Source organism: Pristis pectinata, chromosome 16 (assembly GCF_009764475.1).
Source record: "Pristis pectinata isolate sPriPec2 chromosome 16, sPriPec2.1.pri, whole genome shotgun sequence".
Classification (NCBI taxonomy): Eukaryota; Metazoa; Chordata; class Chondrichthyes; order Rhinopristiformes; family Pristidae; genus Pristis; species Pristis pectinata.
This window is the reverse complement of record NC_067420.1, coordinates 25676831-25694706: the sequence shown is the minus strand read 5'-3', so window position 1 is coordinate 25694706 and position 17876 is coordinate 25676831. Positions and strand designations below refer to the sequence as shown.

The 17876-nt window shown below is 39.0% G+C and overlaps 1 protein-coding gene across 2 annotated transcripts in view; it reads left to right on the top strand.

Moving 5' to 3' along the window:
- The window catches only part of LOC127578946 (zinc finger and BTB domain-containing protein 46-like), a 57873-nt gene extending 50624 nt beyond the window's left edge, over nt 1–7249 (top strand). For both annotated transcript variants that reach the window (XM_052031534.1, XM_052031535.1), the window contains 2 exons: nt 1678–1853; nt 4907–7249. In XM_052031534.1, coding sequence (XP_051887494.1) covers nt 1678–1853; nt 4907–5635 — 905 coding nt within the window. In that variant the 3' untranslated portion in view covers nt 5636–7249. The remainder of the gene's footprint in view (nt 1–1677; nt 1854–4906) is intronic.
- The last annotated feature ends 10627 nt before the right edge of the window (nt 7250–17876 follow it).

Sequence of the window (17876 nt, the reverse complement as noted above, 5' to 3'; positions counted from 1 at the left end):
GACAAATCTTCTGTGTCTTTGCTAGTATGTGCATGGAAGTATTGTGCTGTAAATTGCTTAGCAAGAGGATTGCTTTTGATTGCTGGCCTGGTTCTTCCAATTAATAATACATTCATGATAGAGAAGTAAGTTTTGTCATCATTGCATCCAGTGATAATGGTTCAGAGCTCATTAGGAGAAAGTGATAAATTAAGATCTAGGACACCTTCCACATTGGTGTTTGCACTATTGTTGCATTGGTAGGGACTGTAAAGATCAGCAGTGAAGATGCTGCCTATTTTTCAGCAGCTTCATTTTGATACTTGCTTATTTCCAATTTGGATCTTAAATTAATTTATAGTTTAGGAAATGTTTCCATTGTCGGTTCTTTATCCCTAGCATTTTGTGGTTGAGTGGTTTATTTCCAATATGATCAAAAATGCTTCTCGCTGATTTTCTTGTTTTGAGGGTATCCATCATTGCTACCCACTACAAATCAGGCATGAAAAAGAGTTACGGTAATTAGCATTTATAGACATGAGGTAAAAAATCAATCTCTCTGAATATGTGATCTGATTGTTAGAAATTAATTGCCATAAACGTTGATGACGTCAAATAACTGATTTTAGTCTAATTGCCCTTAATGTTGTATCAGTCAACTGAACCTACTCAACAAGCCCACTGTTGTTCTGTACTTCAGTGGCTTCCGAGCACTGATTTTTCTTTCATGCTAAATTTGATCATTTGGGTTGAAAAACACAGTTTTGCAAAGCCATATGTTTTCAGGCAAGGAAAGTTCAGACTTGCTATTCTGGTTTTTCATTTGTTTCTCCGCAAAGCAACTGAAACAGCCATCTCTGGTTAGCAAGCTATTGTTCTCCAAGAAATAAAATTAGAGGCAATTTAAATGTCTTTGCAAACTTTGGCCTCTTTTCCCCCTCTTGCCCCACTCATTATTATTCTCATATTTTCCTATAACATGAAAGGAAGCCATTCATTGCTTTGTAACTATGCTGGCCTGCAGAGCAATCCTATCATTCCCCATCACCCATTTATTTCCCTGTAAATTATTCTTTCCTCGTGCCTGATAACTCCACCCTGATTCTACTGCTTCTCATCTCCCATGTCCACTTTCTCCCCGCTGTACTAGCTTCACATATTTCCACTCCCAAACTCTTGTGGATTTTTCCTCCTCAGTTGCTTTACTGTGTGTTGTGAATTATTGTGTTTGTTTCTTGCGATGCAAGGACAATTTAACATAGACTTTAAAATACAAATATTTACCTCAGCTGCAATTCTTGTCATAAATATTGTAGTCACATCATTTTGTTTTTGGCTGAATTGCCCTTTAGTTTCAAAACAGCCATGAGAAATTGTCTGGGCTTGCTGATAACTTGCTTTTTCCCAACTCTTGTTATTGTTGTTCAAATCAGGAACATATGTGGGTTTCAATGTACATTCCCATTTCTGTAGCTTAGGACCTTGCGACAGTGGATCCTTCTAAAAACTTGAGGTACAAAGTTTCTTCTGAAACAACCTGAATATCTTAAGTTGTGTAATCATAAACAAGTGTGCCACAAGCTTTGACTTGTTGATAACAAATTTATAAATATTCAAACTAAAATGATATTGGAACAGAAAAATTGAATGTCGATTATAGATGAGTATTAATTGAATTGTGTTTTTCACATTTTACAGTTAATGAATTTACTGTGATAAGAAAGAAGTTTAAGTGCCCATACTGCAGCTTTTCTGCGATGCATCAGTGTATCTTGAAAAGGCATATGCGCTCACACACAGGAGAAAGACCGTATCCGTGTGAAATTTGTGGCAAGAAGTTTACTCGGCGGGAACATATGAAAAGGCACACGTTGGTAAGCATTATTTATACCCCCATTATTTGAGCATGCATTCATACAGATTGGGAGAAATGTGTCACTCAGCCCTTGAGCCGACTATACCATTCAACAAGATCATAGCAGATGTTTGTAACCATCACTCTGAATTCTTGCCCGCCTACCTTTGCCTTAAAAATATTCACAAACTCTTCCTCAAAAAAACAATGGAAGCAGAGTTCCAAAGACCCATGACTCAGAGGGGAAAAAAATCATGTCTGTTTCAAATGGGCAACCTGTTGTATTTAAAAAGTGATCTTGAGTTCTAGATTCTCCCACAAGAGGAAGCATCCTCCCACATTCACCCCATCAAACTTGTCAGGATCTTGTATGTTTCAATTGCTGTATCTCTCTCTTCCAAGCTCCAGCAGATACAAGCCTTGCTTATTCAACCCTTCCTCATGAGCGATCCCATCCATTCCAAATATTATTGTAGAAAACCTTCTCCAAACTGCTTCCAATACATTTACATCCTTTTTTTTCTTAAAAAAAGACCAGTATTCCTGATGAAATCTCACCAATGCTATATGTAACTGAGGCATAATCTCTGTCCTTTTGTATTGAATTCTCCTTGTAAAAGACAATGTTATTAGCTTTCCTAGTTTCTTCCTGCTATTTGTAGACTAGTATTTTGTAAATCTTACAATAGGACATCCAGATCACTCTGTACTGCTGAGCTCTATAATCTCTCACCATTTAGATAACTGATTTTTATTTTTTCTTGGCAAAGTAGCCATCTCCTATTTTTCCACATATACTCCACTTGCCACATTTTTTTTTCCCAGTCATTTAACCTATCCTTTAGTGGCCTCTGTATGTTCACTTTGCAGCCTGCTTTCCTCCCTATCTGTGTGTCCGTTTCACAAAGCTGTGTTAACATTGCCTGATTACCATTGAATTTTAACATCTTTAATTATAGCTTCCAACATTTTCCCTGCAGTTTCCTATTTTCTCCCTCCCTTCCTTGAATTAAAAGAAAAAGTTGCATTTGTTATTTGCCAATCTGATGGAACGTTCCTTGAATCTAGAGAATATTGGAAAATTAAAACCCAAGTCATCGACTATCTCACTTGCAACTTCTTTTAAGGTATTAGGATGAATTCCATCAAGATATGGAGACTTGTCAGCCTGCATCTGCAATGTCTACTCTAATTGTAATTTTCCTGAGTTTCTCCCTCCTTTCCAGTTCCTAATAAACAAATATCTTGTGAATGCTACTTGTATCATGTATGAAGACAGTTGTAAGATACATGTTTAATACAGCTGTCTTCTCCTTATTTCCCACTATTTATTACCCAGACTCATTTTCTATACAGCCAGCCCCTTCTCATTGATGCCAAACATGAAAACCTAGTAACACTTTTAAAAATTATCTTTAACATCCATATTTGCATATGCTGCAAGAATATCAATGTGCCCACAATAGATGGATTGCACCTGAGGAATCTCGTTCATTCAGTGAATTTATTGGACTGAGAATTCATAGAACAAGTTCCCTATTTTCTGCTTAACATCCTTAGATGCCTTGTTTAAAGCTAGATTATTAGACATATTTATCCAGTTGAATATTTTTCACCTTAAAGAAATTAATAATGTAGGTTCATTTATTATTTCTAAAATAATTTCATTTTTGTATTCCCACTATAAATAGTGCTTTTATTTTCATTTCACTTGAGCATTTTCAAATAGTGTAACTGTTTGAGATTAGTTGAAAATGGAAATACTTATGAAGCTGGTGATTTGTAAGACTTGGAAAATCATTGCGATTAGGTAACTTCTATAAAATAAAATCATCAATGCAACCTTGATAGAGGTGGTTGATTTCATGTTGTTAATGTATGATTGAATAATTAACAATGACCAGTCTTGAAGTAAAATGCAGACTAATATCTTTGCAGCAACTTTATAAACCTGTTTGTAACATGTGATTTGTGGATGTATTGATCAAAGGTATACCACATTTGACAGGGAAGCTTGGAACAAATGAGAATGTAGACTTTGTTTCACATCTGGTGCTAAATATTTGGCAGATCTTCGTCAAACCACAAGGAGTCTAGAAGCTAAACTGAAAGTTGGATGTAATGTTAACCATTTACTTTAGATTCAGGTGAAGATTTTATGTACTCGTTTAAAATTACTTCAATCATCTTTTATTCAAAGGGTTACATTTGTTTATAGTATCTATTATTAAAATCTATTAACCTTTTGATGACTGACATTGAACATAACAAATTAAATAGTTATATAAAAACAGGTAAGGACTAGTATGGAAAATGGAGCAATTCATTGGGACAATTACAAACAGCAGTAAAAGCAAAATGTTTTTCATATTGATTTCCTTATTCAATCTGTACATATGAAGTAAAGGATCCATAGTGCTGTTAACCAAAAATCCTACTAATGACTCTCCAGATGTGACTAGTTTAAACTTGTTCTTATCAATTAAATTTCTGGCAGTGAGTGGAAGTTCATTGAATGCCAGGAAGCAGTGGCAATTTATTTCTTTCAATTTGCTCATTTCTTGTCCTCTTGCAGTGAGGGAGTTGTTTTAACCAGATTGATTCCAAAATTTAATCCCAGACTATATTATTAGCTTATGCAAATGGTTGCAGAAGCAAAAGTTTAATGATAGTCTAAAGTACAGAGCGGTATGTCACCCAGCTGTTTGTTATCTAGTGACCATGTTGAAGTGGCTACATAGAGATTGAGAAATAAGGTAGTCAAATGGACTAAAAGTAGTTGCAGTCCATGCTTAAATAACTTCTTCTCTCAGAGTTATGAATCTTTGGAATTCCTTGCCACAGAGAGCTGTATAGTGACCATTTGGGAGAGAGAGATGGAAGAGTGCCTGTAGAATCCCTGAAGAAAGAGTTGGAGAGAGAGAATTATTGATGGATATACTTACTCTTCCCATCTGACCTTTTATGAGTGACTTCCTAAACTACTTAGCAGTTTTTAATTTTCTGCCTGGGCTTTTTAGGCAGAATTCTTCCATAAAGAATCAACACCAAACGTTTGTTTTATCCACTTAGGTGCACAGTAAAGACAAAAAGTACGTCTGCAAGGTCTGCAACAGAGTCTTCATGTCAGCAGCCAGCGTCGGCATTAAACATGGTTCCAGGCGCCATGGAATATGTGTGGATTGTGCGGGTGGAAGTCTGATGTCTCAGCTAGACCAGGATGGTACAGATGAGTCTCCAGATGGAATGTTCTCTGCAGAAAGTCAGTACCCAGATGATCATGGGGAGGGCCCTTATCCGGATGATCATGGGGAAGGCCCTTATCCGGATGATCATGGGGAGGGCCCTTATCCGGATGATCATGGGGAGGGCCCTTATCCGGATGATAATGGAGAGGGTCCCTACCCGGATGATCACGGGGAGGGTCCCTACCCGGATGATCACGGGGAGGGCTCTTATCCGGATGAACACGGGGAGGGCCCTTATCCGGATGATCACGGGGAGGGCCCTTATCCGGATGATCACGGGGAGGGCCCTTATCCGGATGATCACGGGGAGGGCCCTTATCCGGATGATCACGGGGAGGGCCCTTATCCGGATGACCATGGGGACAGAGAAAGGGAGATTGATGAAGAAATGGCAGATGGTGAGGAGGAGATGAAGTGGAAGGATGATGTGATTCCCCAGGCTGATATAATTCTTGAAGCCAAGGAAGTAATCGATTCCCAGCAAGACCAAGAGAATCAAGAAATTCCTGTAGGAGATGACAAGGATTTTGCGTGGATTTCCCAAGAAATGTAGCCTTTAGGTTACTTTTACATTCTAGAGTGCATCAATGCACTATAGTTCTTTAGAGTGCTAGCTGTTTCACTAATGTACACGTTAAATTGTAGTCAGGCAGTTTTACAAGAACATTATATTTACAAAGAATACTACTCAAAGATACGTACACCACAGTGATTTTTCAGGTTCATTGTCCAATTGTGAAATTTAGGATTAGACGTTGTTAAAATTTGGGGCATTGTACCAGTGGTTCTATACGCCTTTCTTAAATTTCATAATATTTTTGAAGGATGTTGGTAAATTTTGAGATTTTGAATCATTTTATTTAGTATTGTTGTCCTAAGGATGTTAATTCAGATTGCCCATGTGAATGCAGGATCCAAAGCACATTGCTAACAGTTGAGAGATAATGAAACAGACATAGAGTAGCAAAAGTTTTATCCAACTGTTTGCTTCCCATGACATGATCAATAATTGTTCAAGTTATCATTCCCTCTTTCAGCTCAAAAATGCATCCAGATGTGAAAACCCCATCATTTTGTGTGTTAGTAGATTAGATAACTTTGACAAATTATGTGCAAAAAAACTACAAGTGTACATTCCCATAAAAGAAGATTCTCCACTCTGGAAAGAGTTGAGACATTCCTTCATTCTATAATGTCTATATGTGCACACAAATTCTGCCATAGATTTAGTTTTGAGTTAGTGCATTTTAAGAAGTGTTTCATAATGGGGTTTCTTCGCTATGGCGGGTGTGAGTCATGTGCTGCATTGTGTTCTTTTAACATTTTCAATGTCTATATTTTTTGAGCTATATGTGAACATTAATTTTGGCTGTCAAAAACACATGCTTTCACAAAGTTCAAAGCTGTGCCAGATCTCTGTGCTCTTTAGACAAGGAAGGAAGGAGTTAACTTATTTGTTGCATTGATAAAAAGGTAGCACATTGCTTTTTTTTTAGTTATAATATACACTAAATACTGAATATATACCAAATTATATGTTTTAATAGAATTTACTTTGGATACGTTACAGATGATTTTTGTTTATCATTTAGAAAATGCAAAAAAACTGGAATTGTTCAGTATATTTCAGAAAATCAAATCTTATCATGTTTTGGCTTGTTAGTGGTAATATGTGCAAATCCTTACTAAATTAAGCCATAACTATGGTTACTTTTTGAAATCTATATTGTTGTATTTCAAATTTCTGCCTTTTACATTAGGAGTTTTGCCTGATGAAAGTTTTAAGAGTGCTGTGTGAGTATGCTCTCATATATATTTATTTTTTCAACATGCTTTCAGCTGGATTTAAGAGAGTGCTTAAAGCTGTTGAAATCTTCTCTGCTTGGAATATTATTCTATATGATACTGACTTTGTAATTATAAACCTGTGTTTGTATTCAAGATGTGTTTAATATTCAGAGTTAGTTATGAGTAGTGGGAGAAGATGACTGTGCATTGTACTGATCTCTGTAAATGTAGTAATTAAATTTTTTTAGGTGATTATGCTTTCTGTATCTTAGGCACACCAAAGGTCTGCCTAAAGTTCATGTGCTGGGAATAGCTTGGATATACTCACACCCAAATCAAACTTAAATAAACTCGGAATTGCTGCCAAAGCAAACAAGTACTGTGATTGTTTTGATGCTTTTATGTAATTTTTGAATGCAGTATCTCTTTCTCGATTCCTTATATTTGAATTAATTTTGTACATCTTGCATGAATAGCATATAGGCCCTCTCCAGGCTACAAATGCCTGACTTGCGTACGTACAAATGAGCGTTTGGGAGACTGCTGGGATAAATGGGGATGGATTTGCCGGCTGCTGCTAGGTAGGAACAGGGCATTTCTGCGTGCCTTCCTTCCCCACCCCCACCCCGAACCGCAAGAATTAGGGGCTGGGTCGAGCCAACCAGAGCTGGGAGCACTGAGCAGGCTCGCTCGTTGACTCACCGTGTCAGGCTGGCTCGTGGCTGCTTCTCCCGCATCTGCTCTTCACAGCCATTTTTGTGATCTCTTTGACACAATTTTGTTCATTTTCAACTTATGAACAGTTCTCAGGAGCGGAATCCTGCCATAATCTGGGGGCGGACTTATCCAACACAACGATCATCCATTCAATATTATTAAAGAAAAATAACATTTTTTTTTACTGTCCTGGATTGTAAGTCTTGTGCTGCTCTGATCTCTCGCTCTGTGACCTTTTCCTCCTATGAACACTAAATCAGTGTTTTTGATGCAAATTATGCCATTTGTTTTATCTATTTGGAAATATTGAAAAGTACTTATCTCTCAATGGGATAATTTTAGTGAGCATCAATAGCAACAGCATGTTCCGGATCTGTAATGATGTAGTAGAAATAATGTTGTCTCTGGAATATGCAAGCCTTTTCTCTTTGGACCATTTGGGAGCATGCTACAAAATATCATAGCCAATGTATAAAGTTTAGATCCATATTCCTGTTACTTCGTATATATTTTTGTGTTTCTGACCTTTGTCTCTGGGTGAGGATTTACCCCACAGTGAGGCAACAAGAAAAGTGTTTCCAAATTCTTGAACCTCCAATTAAACCAATGACCAAGTATTAGGGCATATAGTTAAGTGAGTTTCATTTATCTGATAATTGGCCCATGTATGACTCAAGGTCTTCAATTCGAATATGCTTGCTGCAGTTTTGTTAGAAAAAAATAAATGCCGAAGCACTTCAGGGAAGTGAGGAAATATCTTTAGTAATCCTTGAACTTCTGTTTATGATGTATATGATTAGATTGCTTCACCATAGCTATTTTTCAAATAGTGTACTTACATGCTTCTTCTGCTATCCAGTAAGAATCTGACTGGATGGAGCTCCATTTCCTTAAAAACAACAATGGCTCAGTTGAATCCATACTGGTGGGAAATAATATTTTGGAAAAGAAAAACTGAGTCGTGGAAATGGGTGAAATCATACAAATAAATAACAACGGGCACCTTTTTTACCTACAAGTTCCACTTTCTAAAGCTTAGCCTGACTTGACTCATGTAGGCTGATCCTTTATGGCTATTTCGCCCCATGGTACTCCGCTTTAACATTGAAATGACTAAGGTTGAAAGAGTTACTGAAATCGCCAGACTTCATGCTTATCAAAGTTTAACATCAGTAAAGCTTAAATCTGTAAAGTATCCAAGATGCTGAACTAGTACAACAGAAGTAAGTGCATTAAGTGTACTGTTGAAATACTTTGCCCAGCTCACTGTGTTTAGTGGGGTTCAAGGGAATCTGCAGACCCACAATGTGTTGCTAATTCCTATTGTTATGAGGAAAAATCATGACAAGAAGGCCTAATGACTGTAAACAAAATATAAAATGGAATAGAAAAGTTAGTCCTGAGTACTAATTAAAAGTAAACCATGACAATTGAGAAAAAAGCCACAAGTAAATTAGTAAAATGAAATCTCAGAACTGATTTGAAGGACTTTGTTTTATTTTCCCACAGGAGGAGGAATTTATCCCTGGTATGGTCTTCTGAGTAATGAAGGCAAATCTTTGGATTCTTTTTCAGAGTATTTGAAATGGAATTGATAGATTCATGGAATATGAGCTGTAAGTCCCAAATCTGCACCATTAATATTTAATGTTTACATTATGTACAGTACAGGAGCAATAAATTGAATTATTTTGAGACATTTTTGTATTGCTAAGAAACAAATAATACATGCTAGCTAAATCAATGATCTTTAATCCAGTACAAATCCTGAAGATTTTCTCCTTTTATTTTATCTACTTTCATTCACTCCTTGCTGAGATCTAATTTTGAGGAATACTGATTATTCTCGAGCATGTGTTCTGGTGATCGTTTGTGAGAATCTCTCAGTAGGTGACAAGATTATTTAAAATCATCATTTCAAATAATTTTCATCCCAGAAACCCATCTTGTTAAATTCTGTTGCACTATTGCTGAGAATGGTGTATCTCGAGTAAGGAAATCACAGAATGTAAATAATTTTCTGGGTATGGTCTCCACAGGGTACTTGGTACAGTGGCATCCAGAAGTTTGGGCATCCCTGGTCAAAATATATGTTACTGTGAATAGCTAACCTGATGACCTGATTTCCAAAAGGCATAAGGTTAAAGATGACACATTTCTTTAATATTTTAAGCAAGATTACTTTTTTATTTCCATCTTTTACCGTTTCAAAGTAACAAAAAAGGAGAAGGACCCGAAGCAAAAGTTTGGGCACCCTGCATGGTCAGTACTTAGTAACACCGCCTTTGGCAAGTATCACAGCTTGTAAATGCTTCTGTAGCCAGCTAAGAGTCTTTCAATTCTTGTTTGGGGGATTTTCGCCCATCCTTCCTTGCAAAAGGCTTCTAGTTCTGAGAGATTCTTGGGCAGTCTTGCATGTACTGCTCTTTTGAGGTCTATCACAGATTTTCGATGATGTTTAGGTCGGGGGACTGTGAGGGCCATGGCAAAACCTTCAGCTTGTGCCTCTTGAGGTAGTCCATTGTGGATTTTGAGGTGTGTTTAGGATTGTTATGCTGTTGTAGTAGAAATCTTGGTAAAAGTTATCTGCGAGCTCAAATCTCTTGGGGTGCCCAAACTTCTGCATGGTGCTCCTCTCCTTTATTCACTCTAAAATTGTACAAAACAAAAATAATACACTAATCTTGCTTAAAATGTTTAAAAGAATGTTTCATCTTTAACTTTATGACCTTTGGAGATCATTTCATCTTCTACTCACTTAACTATTCACAGTAACAGAAATTTTGACCAGGGGTGCCCAAACTTTTGCATGCCACTGTAAATGCAGCAAAACTTGGTTCTTTTGCAATCTGTCCCCCTTGCAATGAAGATCAATGGACCATTTGCCTTCCTAATTGTTCGTTGGAATTGCAATTACTTTTGATTTTTGTACAAGGAGTCACTCCTACACCAATCCCTTCAAAGCCCAACATTTGCTTGATTCGTTTTTCAACAAAAAAAAATCTGCTTTTCCTTTCTTTTTATCCCAGTGGATAATTTTACATCTGCATTATACAGGCCACTGGCCCGCATACAGTGCTAATAACAATGCACACTCATTCAGTTTTCATGTTTAGGAACTTTCCTGATTGTTGCAATCAATTTTTCAAATAAATTGATTTGGCATTAAGATGCTGAAATCAAAAGTTCACTCTCCAATTTTTTTATATTTGCGTTAGAAATTATCTTTGAGACACTTTACTGAGCAAGTAGCTGCCCTAAATGTATATATCCTACATACTACTACTAGGTAGTCTAAAATGTTTTAAGAACGCGGTATTATATTTCCCTTACAACCTTTGGCTTCGGTTCAGTGTTGGACGTTATTAGAGATGTTCAGAGGTCAACTGTTAATGGAGGCTTTCATTCAATTAAGCCCAATTTTAACCTGGATCATGCCTGAACTGAGCAAGAGATGAGAAAACCCATGGAAAGTTGAGTATAAAGTTTGGGGGGGGGGGGTGGGGGGAAGCTTGAAATGTTAACAGTTCCTTTCCTCCCCACAGTTGTTGCTCGACCTGCTGAGTTCCTCCAGCAGATTGTTTGTTGCTCCATATTGCAACATCTGCAGTCTCACATGTCCCCGTCTTAATTTATTCTGAACAGTCCCTTGTCCAAAGCTGCTGGGGATTATATCCAGGGATGGGGATTGGTATGAAAGCTCAAAAGAAATATCCCTTGCAAATAACTTGTGCAGAGCTAGTATCACTGATTTTTTTTAAAAATGAAAACAAGAGCATCTGGAAATGTGCAGCAGGTTAAGCAATATCCATGGAGAGAGAAACAGAGTTAACATTTCAATTCAATGACTTTTCATTAGAGCTGCACTATTTTGCAGCTATCAGTGGGGTTGCTTTGAACATTAAGACCTCAACTTCCTGTGGTGAACTGCCCACCAAACAATCTTTGTTTGTCAAATTGAGGTGGTGAGAGGAGGAAGGGGGAGGGCAGAATAAAATGCAAACCTTGCCACCATTTTAACCGTTTCCTTTCCCGCTCCCCTCTCCTTGTCTGCTGCAGTAGGGCTAACATTTGGGATCAAGTATTTTGTGCAATAGCTTTGAATTTAAATAATTTTCATAACTTTGATTGTGTTTCGCCTCAGTTGTACATACCTGCCATATGCTGCTGATCATTATTTCACTTATTTTATGTTGATAATTCTGGTACAAATATCTCAAAGGTGTGAGATGCTATGACATTATGCAATCCTGACTTAAAACATCCACAATGTGGTTATGATCTCAGTTCTTGCACAGCCATAGTGGAATAGACTATCTTAAATACATTGGGATAGTAGTTTTCCAACACTTACATAATTGAAGATTTCCTTCATGCAGTTTGATTGCATGATTTCTGATAATCAGCTTAAAAAATCAAATAATATTAAGGATTATCAATAGCTCATTTTGTGGTATTCATATCCATGAGCCACAGGATTGTACACTCTGAACTCTACTGTGGAGAATTGAACACTAAAATACAGGCAAACATGCTGGTGGACCCTTGCGAGGTGGGGGTGCATTGTTTCGGTGCTTTATTGAATTGAAGCCCTATCTATTGCCATAGATGTTGTAAAAGAACCCTCAGCCTTATTTCAATGTACTGTGGGGATTATCCCCAGTATATCTGGGCCAATATTTGTCCATCTTTAAACACTATATTTTTTAAAAAAAGATAACTGTCATTTGTGGGAGCATGCTAAATTTGCCTCTAACTGCTATGGATTGGCACACAGAACAATCACTACATTGACCTACCACATACATGGGTGCAAGTTAAATTATTCATCAGTTTTCATCATAAACCACCTGCACAGTAAAATATTTTGGACCAGAAAACAAGCTGCCAGAGGAACTCAGCGGGTCAGGACACTGCCTGACTTGCTGACTTCCTTCAGTACTCTGTTTTTTGCTCCAGATCCCAGTACCTGCGGTCTCTTGTGTCTCCAGTAAAACTTTTTACTGGAGACACAAGAGACCGCAGGTACTGGGATCTGGAGCCCATCGTAGGAAAACATCTTTGATTTGTTACTATTTCACCCATCACTCTCTCTAAGTTTTTCTTAAATTTATAAATCTTGTATCCCTTGATTACAGTAGATGGAAAAGTAAAATGTGGTTTACAAAGTGAAATAAAGTTCTTAGTAAATTGGGTTTAATTTAAAATGTCTAAACACATCTGAATTATATACGTCTTTTCCACTTTCTATAATAATATTCTCTTTCCCATCTCGTTATATTTTTACGATTAAAATATTTTCCCCATTACATGAACAACAGTAAAATCATGTCATGGTAAATTTATGTTTGTGCTTCACTGAATGCTTTAGGAACCCCTTTGGTTCTTTTATGTTAAAACTCATCAATATTTGGTTTTCCTCTAATCTACTCATCAGTAACTGGTTTGCACCAAAGTAATTTGCATGGAGGAAGCTTGACAGAAGATAAACAGTTATGTTTTTCAAAAGTGATGAACAACATTGACTTCAACCTCATTTTCCCTGTTTGGCATCACCCCGAGAGATGCTGATAAGTCTCTTTCATCACAGCAGTGACAACACCTCAAAATTACCCCTTTGGCTGTAAACACTTTGGCGTACCCTGAAGCTTTGAAAGGTAAGTCTAACTCTTTTTCCCCCCTGTTCATTTTGTATCAGAGAGGTTATGTATTACTTCAGGGGTCAACCATCATATCCTTTCTCGTTCACGTGATCAAGGAGCCTGCGGATATCTGATTCTTTCTGTTCTAATTGCAGGAAGGTTATTAAAATGAGTATGTGAAACAACCTTTACAATGAGTTGATTACAACATAATCCTCAGCACCGGTGTATTTAGGTGTACACAATATTGCAAGTTAATACCATGATTTACTTGTACCGAAGATTTTGGGGAAAAAATTACTTATTAAACAATGTTCTGAAATACACCGTTTGAAAGGGTGGTTAAAAAATGTATAATGTTACACCTTTCAAAACAATGTTTTGAAGTACTTTACAGGCAGTGTACTATAAAACTGAAGACAAAGAAGCCAAAATTCATTATCACTTAAGGGTTCCTCCTTAAAATTGAAGGCATGGGATTCAAGTGACGTAAAGCATATTCCACTATGTTTTGTTTCTTCTGAGTGTCAGGTTGGTGTTCATTGGGAAATGTACAGAAGAAGCACACAGTGAATCTATGGTCATCCCGACACTTGTGCCAGGTCTTACTGCCATCTATTGATTTCACGAAGAAGGTAAGTATTTCCATTTGTAAGTACAGAAGTAGAATCAGTACTGAAGGCCTTTTCACTGCTGTTATGGACATCAGCCAAGTGGGATGCGACTGGATGGCATGAGTTATAAGGAGAGACTGGGACTGTTTTCCCTGGAGCAAAGGAGGATGAGGGATGACCTTAGAGGTTTATAAAATCATGAGGACCATTGATAAGGCGAGAGGTTGCAATCTTTTTTCCAGGCTAGGGGAGTCTAAAACTAGATGGTATAGGTTTAAGGTGAGAGGGGAAAGATCTAAAGGAAACCTTATGGGCATGCTTCCCACACACAGTGGTGGATACATGGAATGACCTGCCAGAGGAAGTGGTAGAGGCGGGTACAATTACAATATATAAAGGACAGGTTCATGGATAGGGAATATTTAAAGGGATATAAGCCAAATGCAGGTAAATGGGAGTAGCTCAGGAAGGCATCTATTTAGCATAGACGAGTTGGGCCGAAGGGCCTGTTTCCTTGCAGTATGGCTCTGATTCTGGCTCCAAAACCAGGAGCCGTTCCTCGACAAACAGGTCACTCAGATCAGCAGAAATGCCCTGATCCCTCTTCCATTTCCAGATAGAGAGCCATGAATGAGAACAGAGAGAAGAGAAAAATTGCAGAAACTGAAATACAAAGCATCAGTTTCCAGAACTGTGAAATGGCCGAGAATGCTGGTGATACTCAGTAGGTCAGGCTACATCTGTGGAGAGAGGGAACTGAGTTAATGTTTCAGGTTTGATGGCCTTTCGTCAGCCCTTGCCCAATACGATACAAGCTGGAAAGGCTGGTTATCAGAAATTGTTGAACTCAGTGTTGACTCCTAAGGGCTCAGCTGGAAGATGAATGCTGTTCCTTGAGCTTATGTTGGGCTTCATTGGAGTATTATATGAGGCCAAGGACACAGAGGTCGGAGTGAGATGGAGACAGGTAACTGGAAGCTCGGGGGCACCCTTGTGGACTGTATGGAAGGGTTCTACAAATGATGTTTCATTCTGCATTTGATTCCTCTGATGTAGAGGGGACCACTGTGAACACTGAATGGATGCAATGTGCTGATTATAAGTAACAAGTGAAACACTGATTCACCTGGAAGTAGACTTGGGTCCCTCAATAGTAAGAAAGGGTAAGAGGCAGGAGATGCATCTCCTAAGTGCCATGGGCAAGTGCTATGAGAAGGGGTGGTTGGTGGTAAAGGTAGAAGGTTGAATGAGGATATAAACTATCCCTTCAAAATGCTAATGGTGAGCAGAAGATACATCTGGTGATGTTCACACTGAAGAGGGCAGGAATTGCAGAGAATGTGGATGGAAGGTGAGGACAAGAGGAACACAATGTGTTCTGGCTGAGGAGAGGGGGGTTGGAGCAGAAGTGCAGGAAATAGTAGTAACAAAATGAAGAGTTCTGTCATCCGTGGCGGAGGGGAAGCCACTGGGAAGGAAAAGGAAAGGCATTTAAAGGCACTGGTCTGGAGAGGCTCACCACCAGAGCCGGAGAAACTGGGAGAATGGAAATGGAGTCCTTCCAGGAAGTAGTGTGACAGTAGGTATGGTCAAGGTAGCTCAGGACTTGTAATGGACATTAGGAGCTGGTTCCATGTATCCGACAATGAGACAGGCGTAGCTTATGCTTGATGTGAGTTCTCATAGCTACATATTTGACTTGTGTGGAGTTGGAGGAGACTGTTCAATGTAAGAACAAATTCAGCCAGGCAGTGTTGGGGTAGTAGTGGGAGGGCATGGATGGCACCTCTATTCAAGGAAGAAGTAGAGATCCCTTAGTCCGTTCTGGTGTGGGATGGAGGTGTATTAGTTTGTATGTCCAGGATAAAGATATGGTCGCATTAGATAAAGTGCAGAAGAGCGTCAATAGGATGTTTCCTGGAATGGAGGGCTTATCAGGAGAAATTGGATAGGTTGGGTTTATTCTCACCGGAACACAAGAAGAGGGTGACCTTATAGAGTTTTCTAAAGTTATAAGGGGAATGACAGTCAGAATGATTTTCCTGGAGTGGGAATGTCTAAAACCAAAGGGCATAGGTTTAAGTGAGAGGGGAGGAATTTAAAGGAGATCTGAGGGGCAAGTTCTTCCACACACACAGGGTGGTGGGTATATGGAACGAGCTGCCAGAGGAAATGATAGAGGCTGATCCTTAAAAGGCATTTGAATAGGTACTTGGATAGGAAAGTAGAGGGATAGGGGCCTAATGTGGGCAAACAGGATTAGTTACTGGGCATCGCAGTTGGTTTGGACAAAGTGGGCCAAAGGGCCCAACTCTGGGATTCTATGAGCTGGTTGGGACAAGGAAACTAGAAAATGTCAAAATGTAGAGGGTGTCAGAGGTGTCATGGATGGGAGTGGGAAGAGACTGGAAAAGGGGGGAAAGAATAGAGTCAAGGTAGGAAGAAATACCTTCTGAATAGGCTGAAATGATGAGTCTACCAGGGCAGTGCTGCTTGTGGATCTTGGTGAGGAGGTAGAAGCAGGCTGTGAGAGGTTGGGGACTGAGTCTGGAGGGTGAGGAGGGAAGACCTTCTGAAGAAATGAGGTCAGTACATAGGACCCGCAGAGCAATGGAGGCTCTGCCTGAAAGCCTGCATTTTAATATCAAGGAACTTTGGAGAGTTCAGCACCAACCTCGCATGTCTTTGTGCAGAATCAGCAGCCTATTCTTTCCAGTATGGAAGTAGTGGTCAGCTCCATTTAACTCCTGCAGCCTCAACCATTGTGCAGTACCTGATGCTTAAGGTCTCACTTTCCATTACAGCACAAGCCAAACAACATCCGAGAGGAAGCTCAGGCTCATGGCAGTGCATGTCATTCCCCTTCAAAGTGCAGTTTGAAGCCAAATACCTAGGCTGCGATACAGTCCCGCTCATCTTTCAGGGTCACTTGTAACCTCCACTGCAAGTGAACACCATTTAGATGTCATGGGACATGTAAAAGCAATGCTTAATGGTGGTTACATAGCGATGATTTTTTCTTGATTGGATATATTAAAAAGTGGCTTTGAATGATGATTTGGATAGATCATTGTATTCATCTGTGAACTGGATGTCGAGATGATCAGCAACAGAGAAAGGCGAGATGGAAATGGCAGTGAAATGTGAATTATCTGTATTTTTATCCACTCCTTGGATGTGGTTGTTGTTACAAATTAATGCCCATCTTTAATTGCCTTTGAGAAAATGGTGGGGAGCAGTTTTCTGAACAACTGGGTGTGGGGAGTTGGTATTACGGTTAAATATGAAGGGGATATTGAAGCTGGTACTTGCCTGGTTGCATGTTAAGCTTTAATGTTATCCCGGGCCTGATAGAAAAGTAAGCAACTTTGGTAGCGGAGACAAACCTTGTATTGTTTTATGAGCTCCAGCTTGAGACGGCAATAAGTGTGTAAATCACATGTCTGTTATAACTGATGAAGTCTGCATCCCTTAGACTTGAATGGAGCTGACAGCCAATTTAAGCCTGGAGAGTATTGATTTTAATAGGGAATCAGGCATCAAAAGGTGTAGCTGAGAAGTGATTCATCGAAGTAATACCTACCACATTGACCCATTAAATACAGTGCTAAGGTATAGATGATTGAGTATTTGAAAGATCCTCTTGAATGGAACTTGGAGAGAGATTTTTCAGAGGTGAATATAGAAGTGCATTTGGGGAATGCAAGGAAGCTATCATAGAGTTATAAAGCAATACAGCACGGACACAGGCCCTTCAGTCCAATGACTCCATGCCCACCATGGTGCCCACCCGTCCAGTCCCAATTTCCTTCATTTGGCCCATAGTCCTCTAAGCCCCGCCCCTGCATGTACCTATCCAAGTGGTGCTTAAATGATACTATTATACCTGCCTCAACCAACCACTTCCTCTGGCAGCTCGTTCCATATACTCACCATCCTCTGTGGAAAAAGTTGCCCCTCAAGTCCCTTTTAAATCTTTCCCCTCTCACCCCAAATCTATAACCCCTTACCCTCGACCTTTTAGACTCCCCTA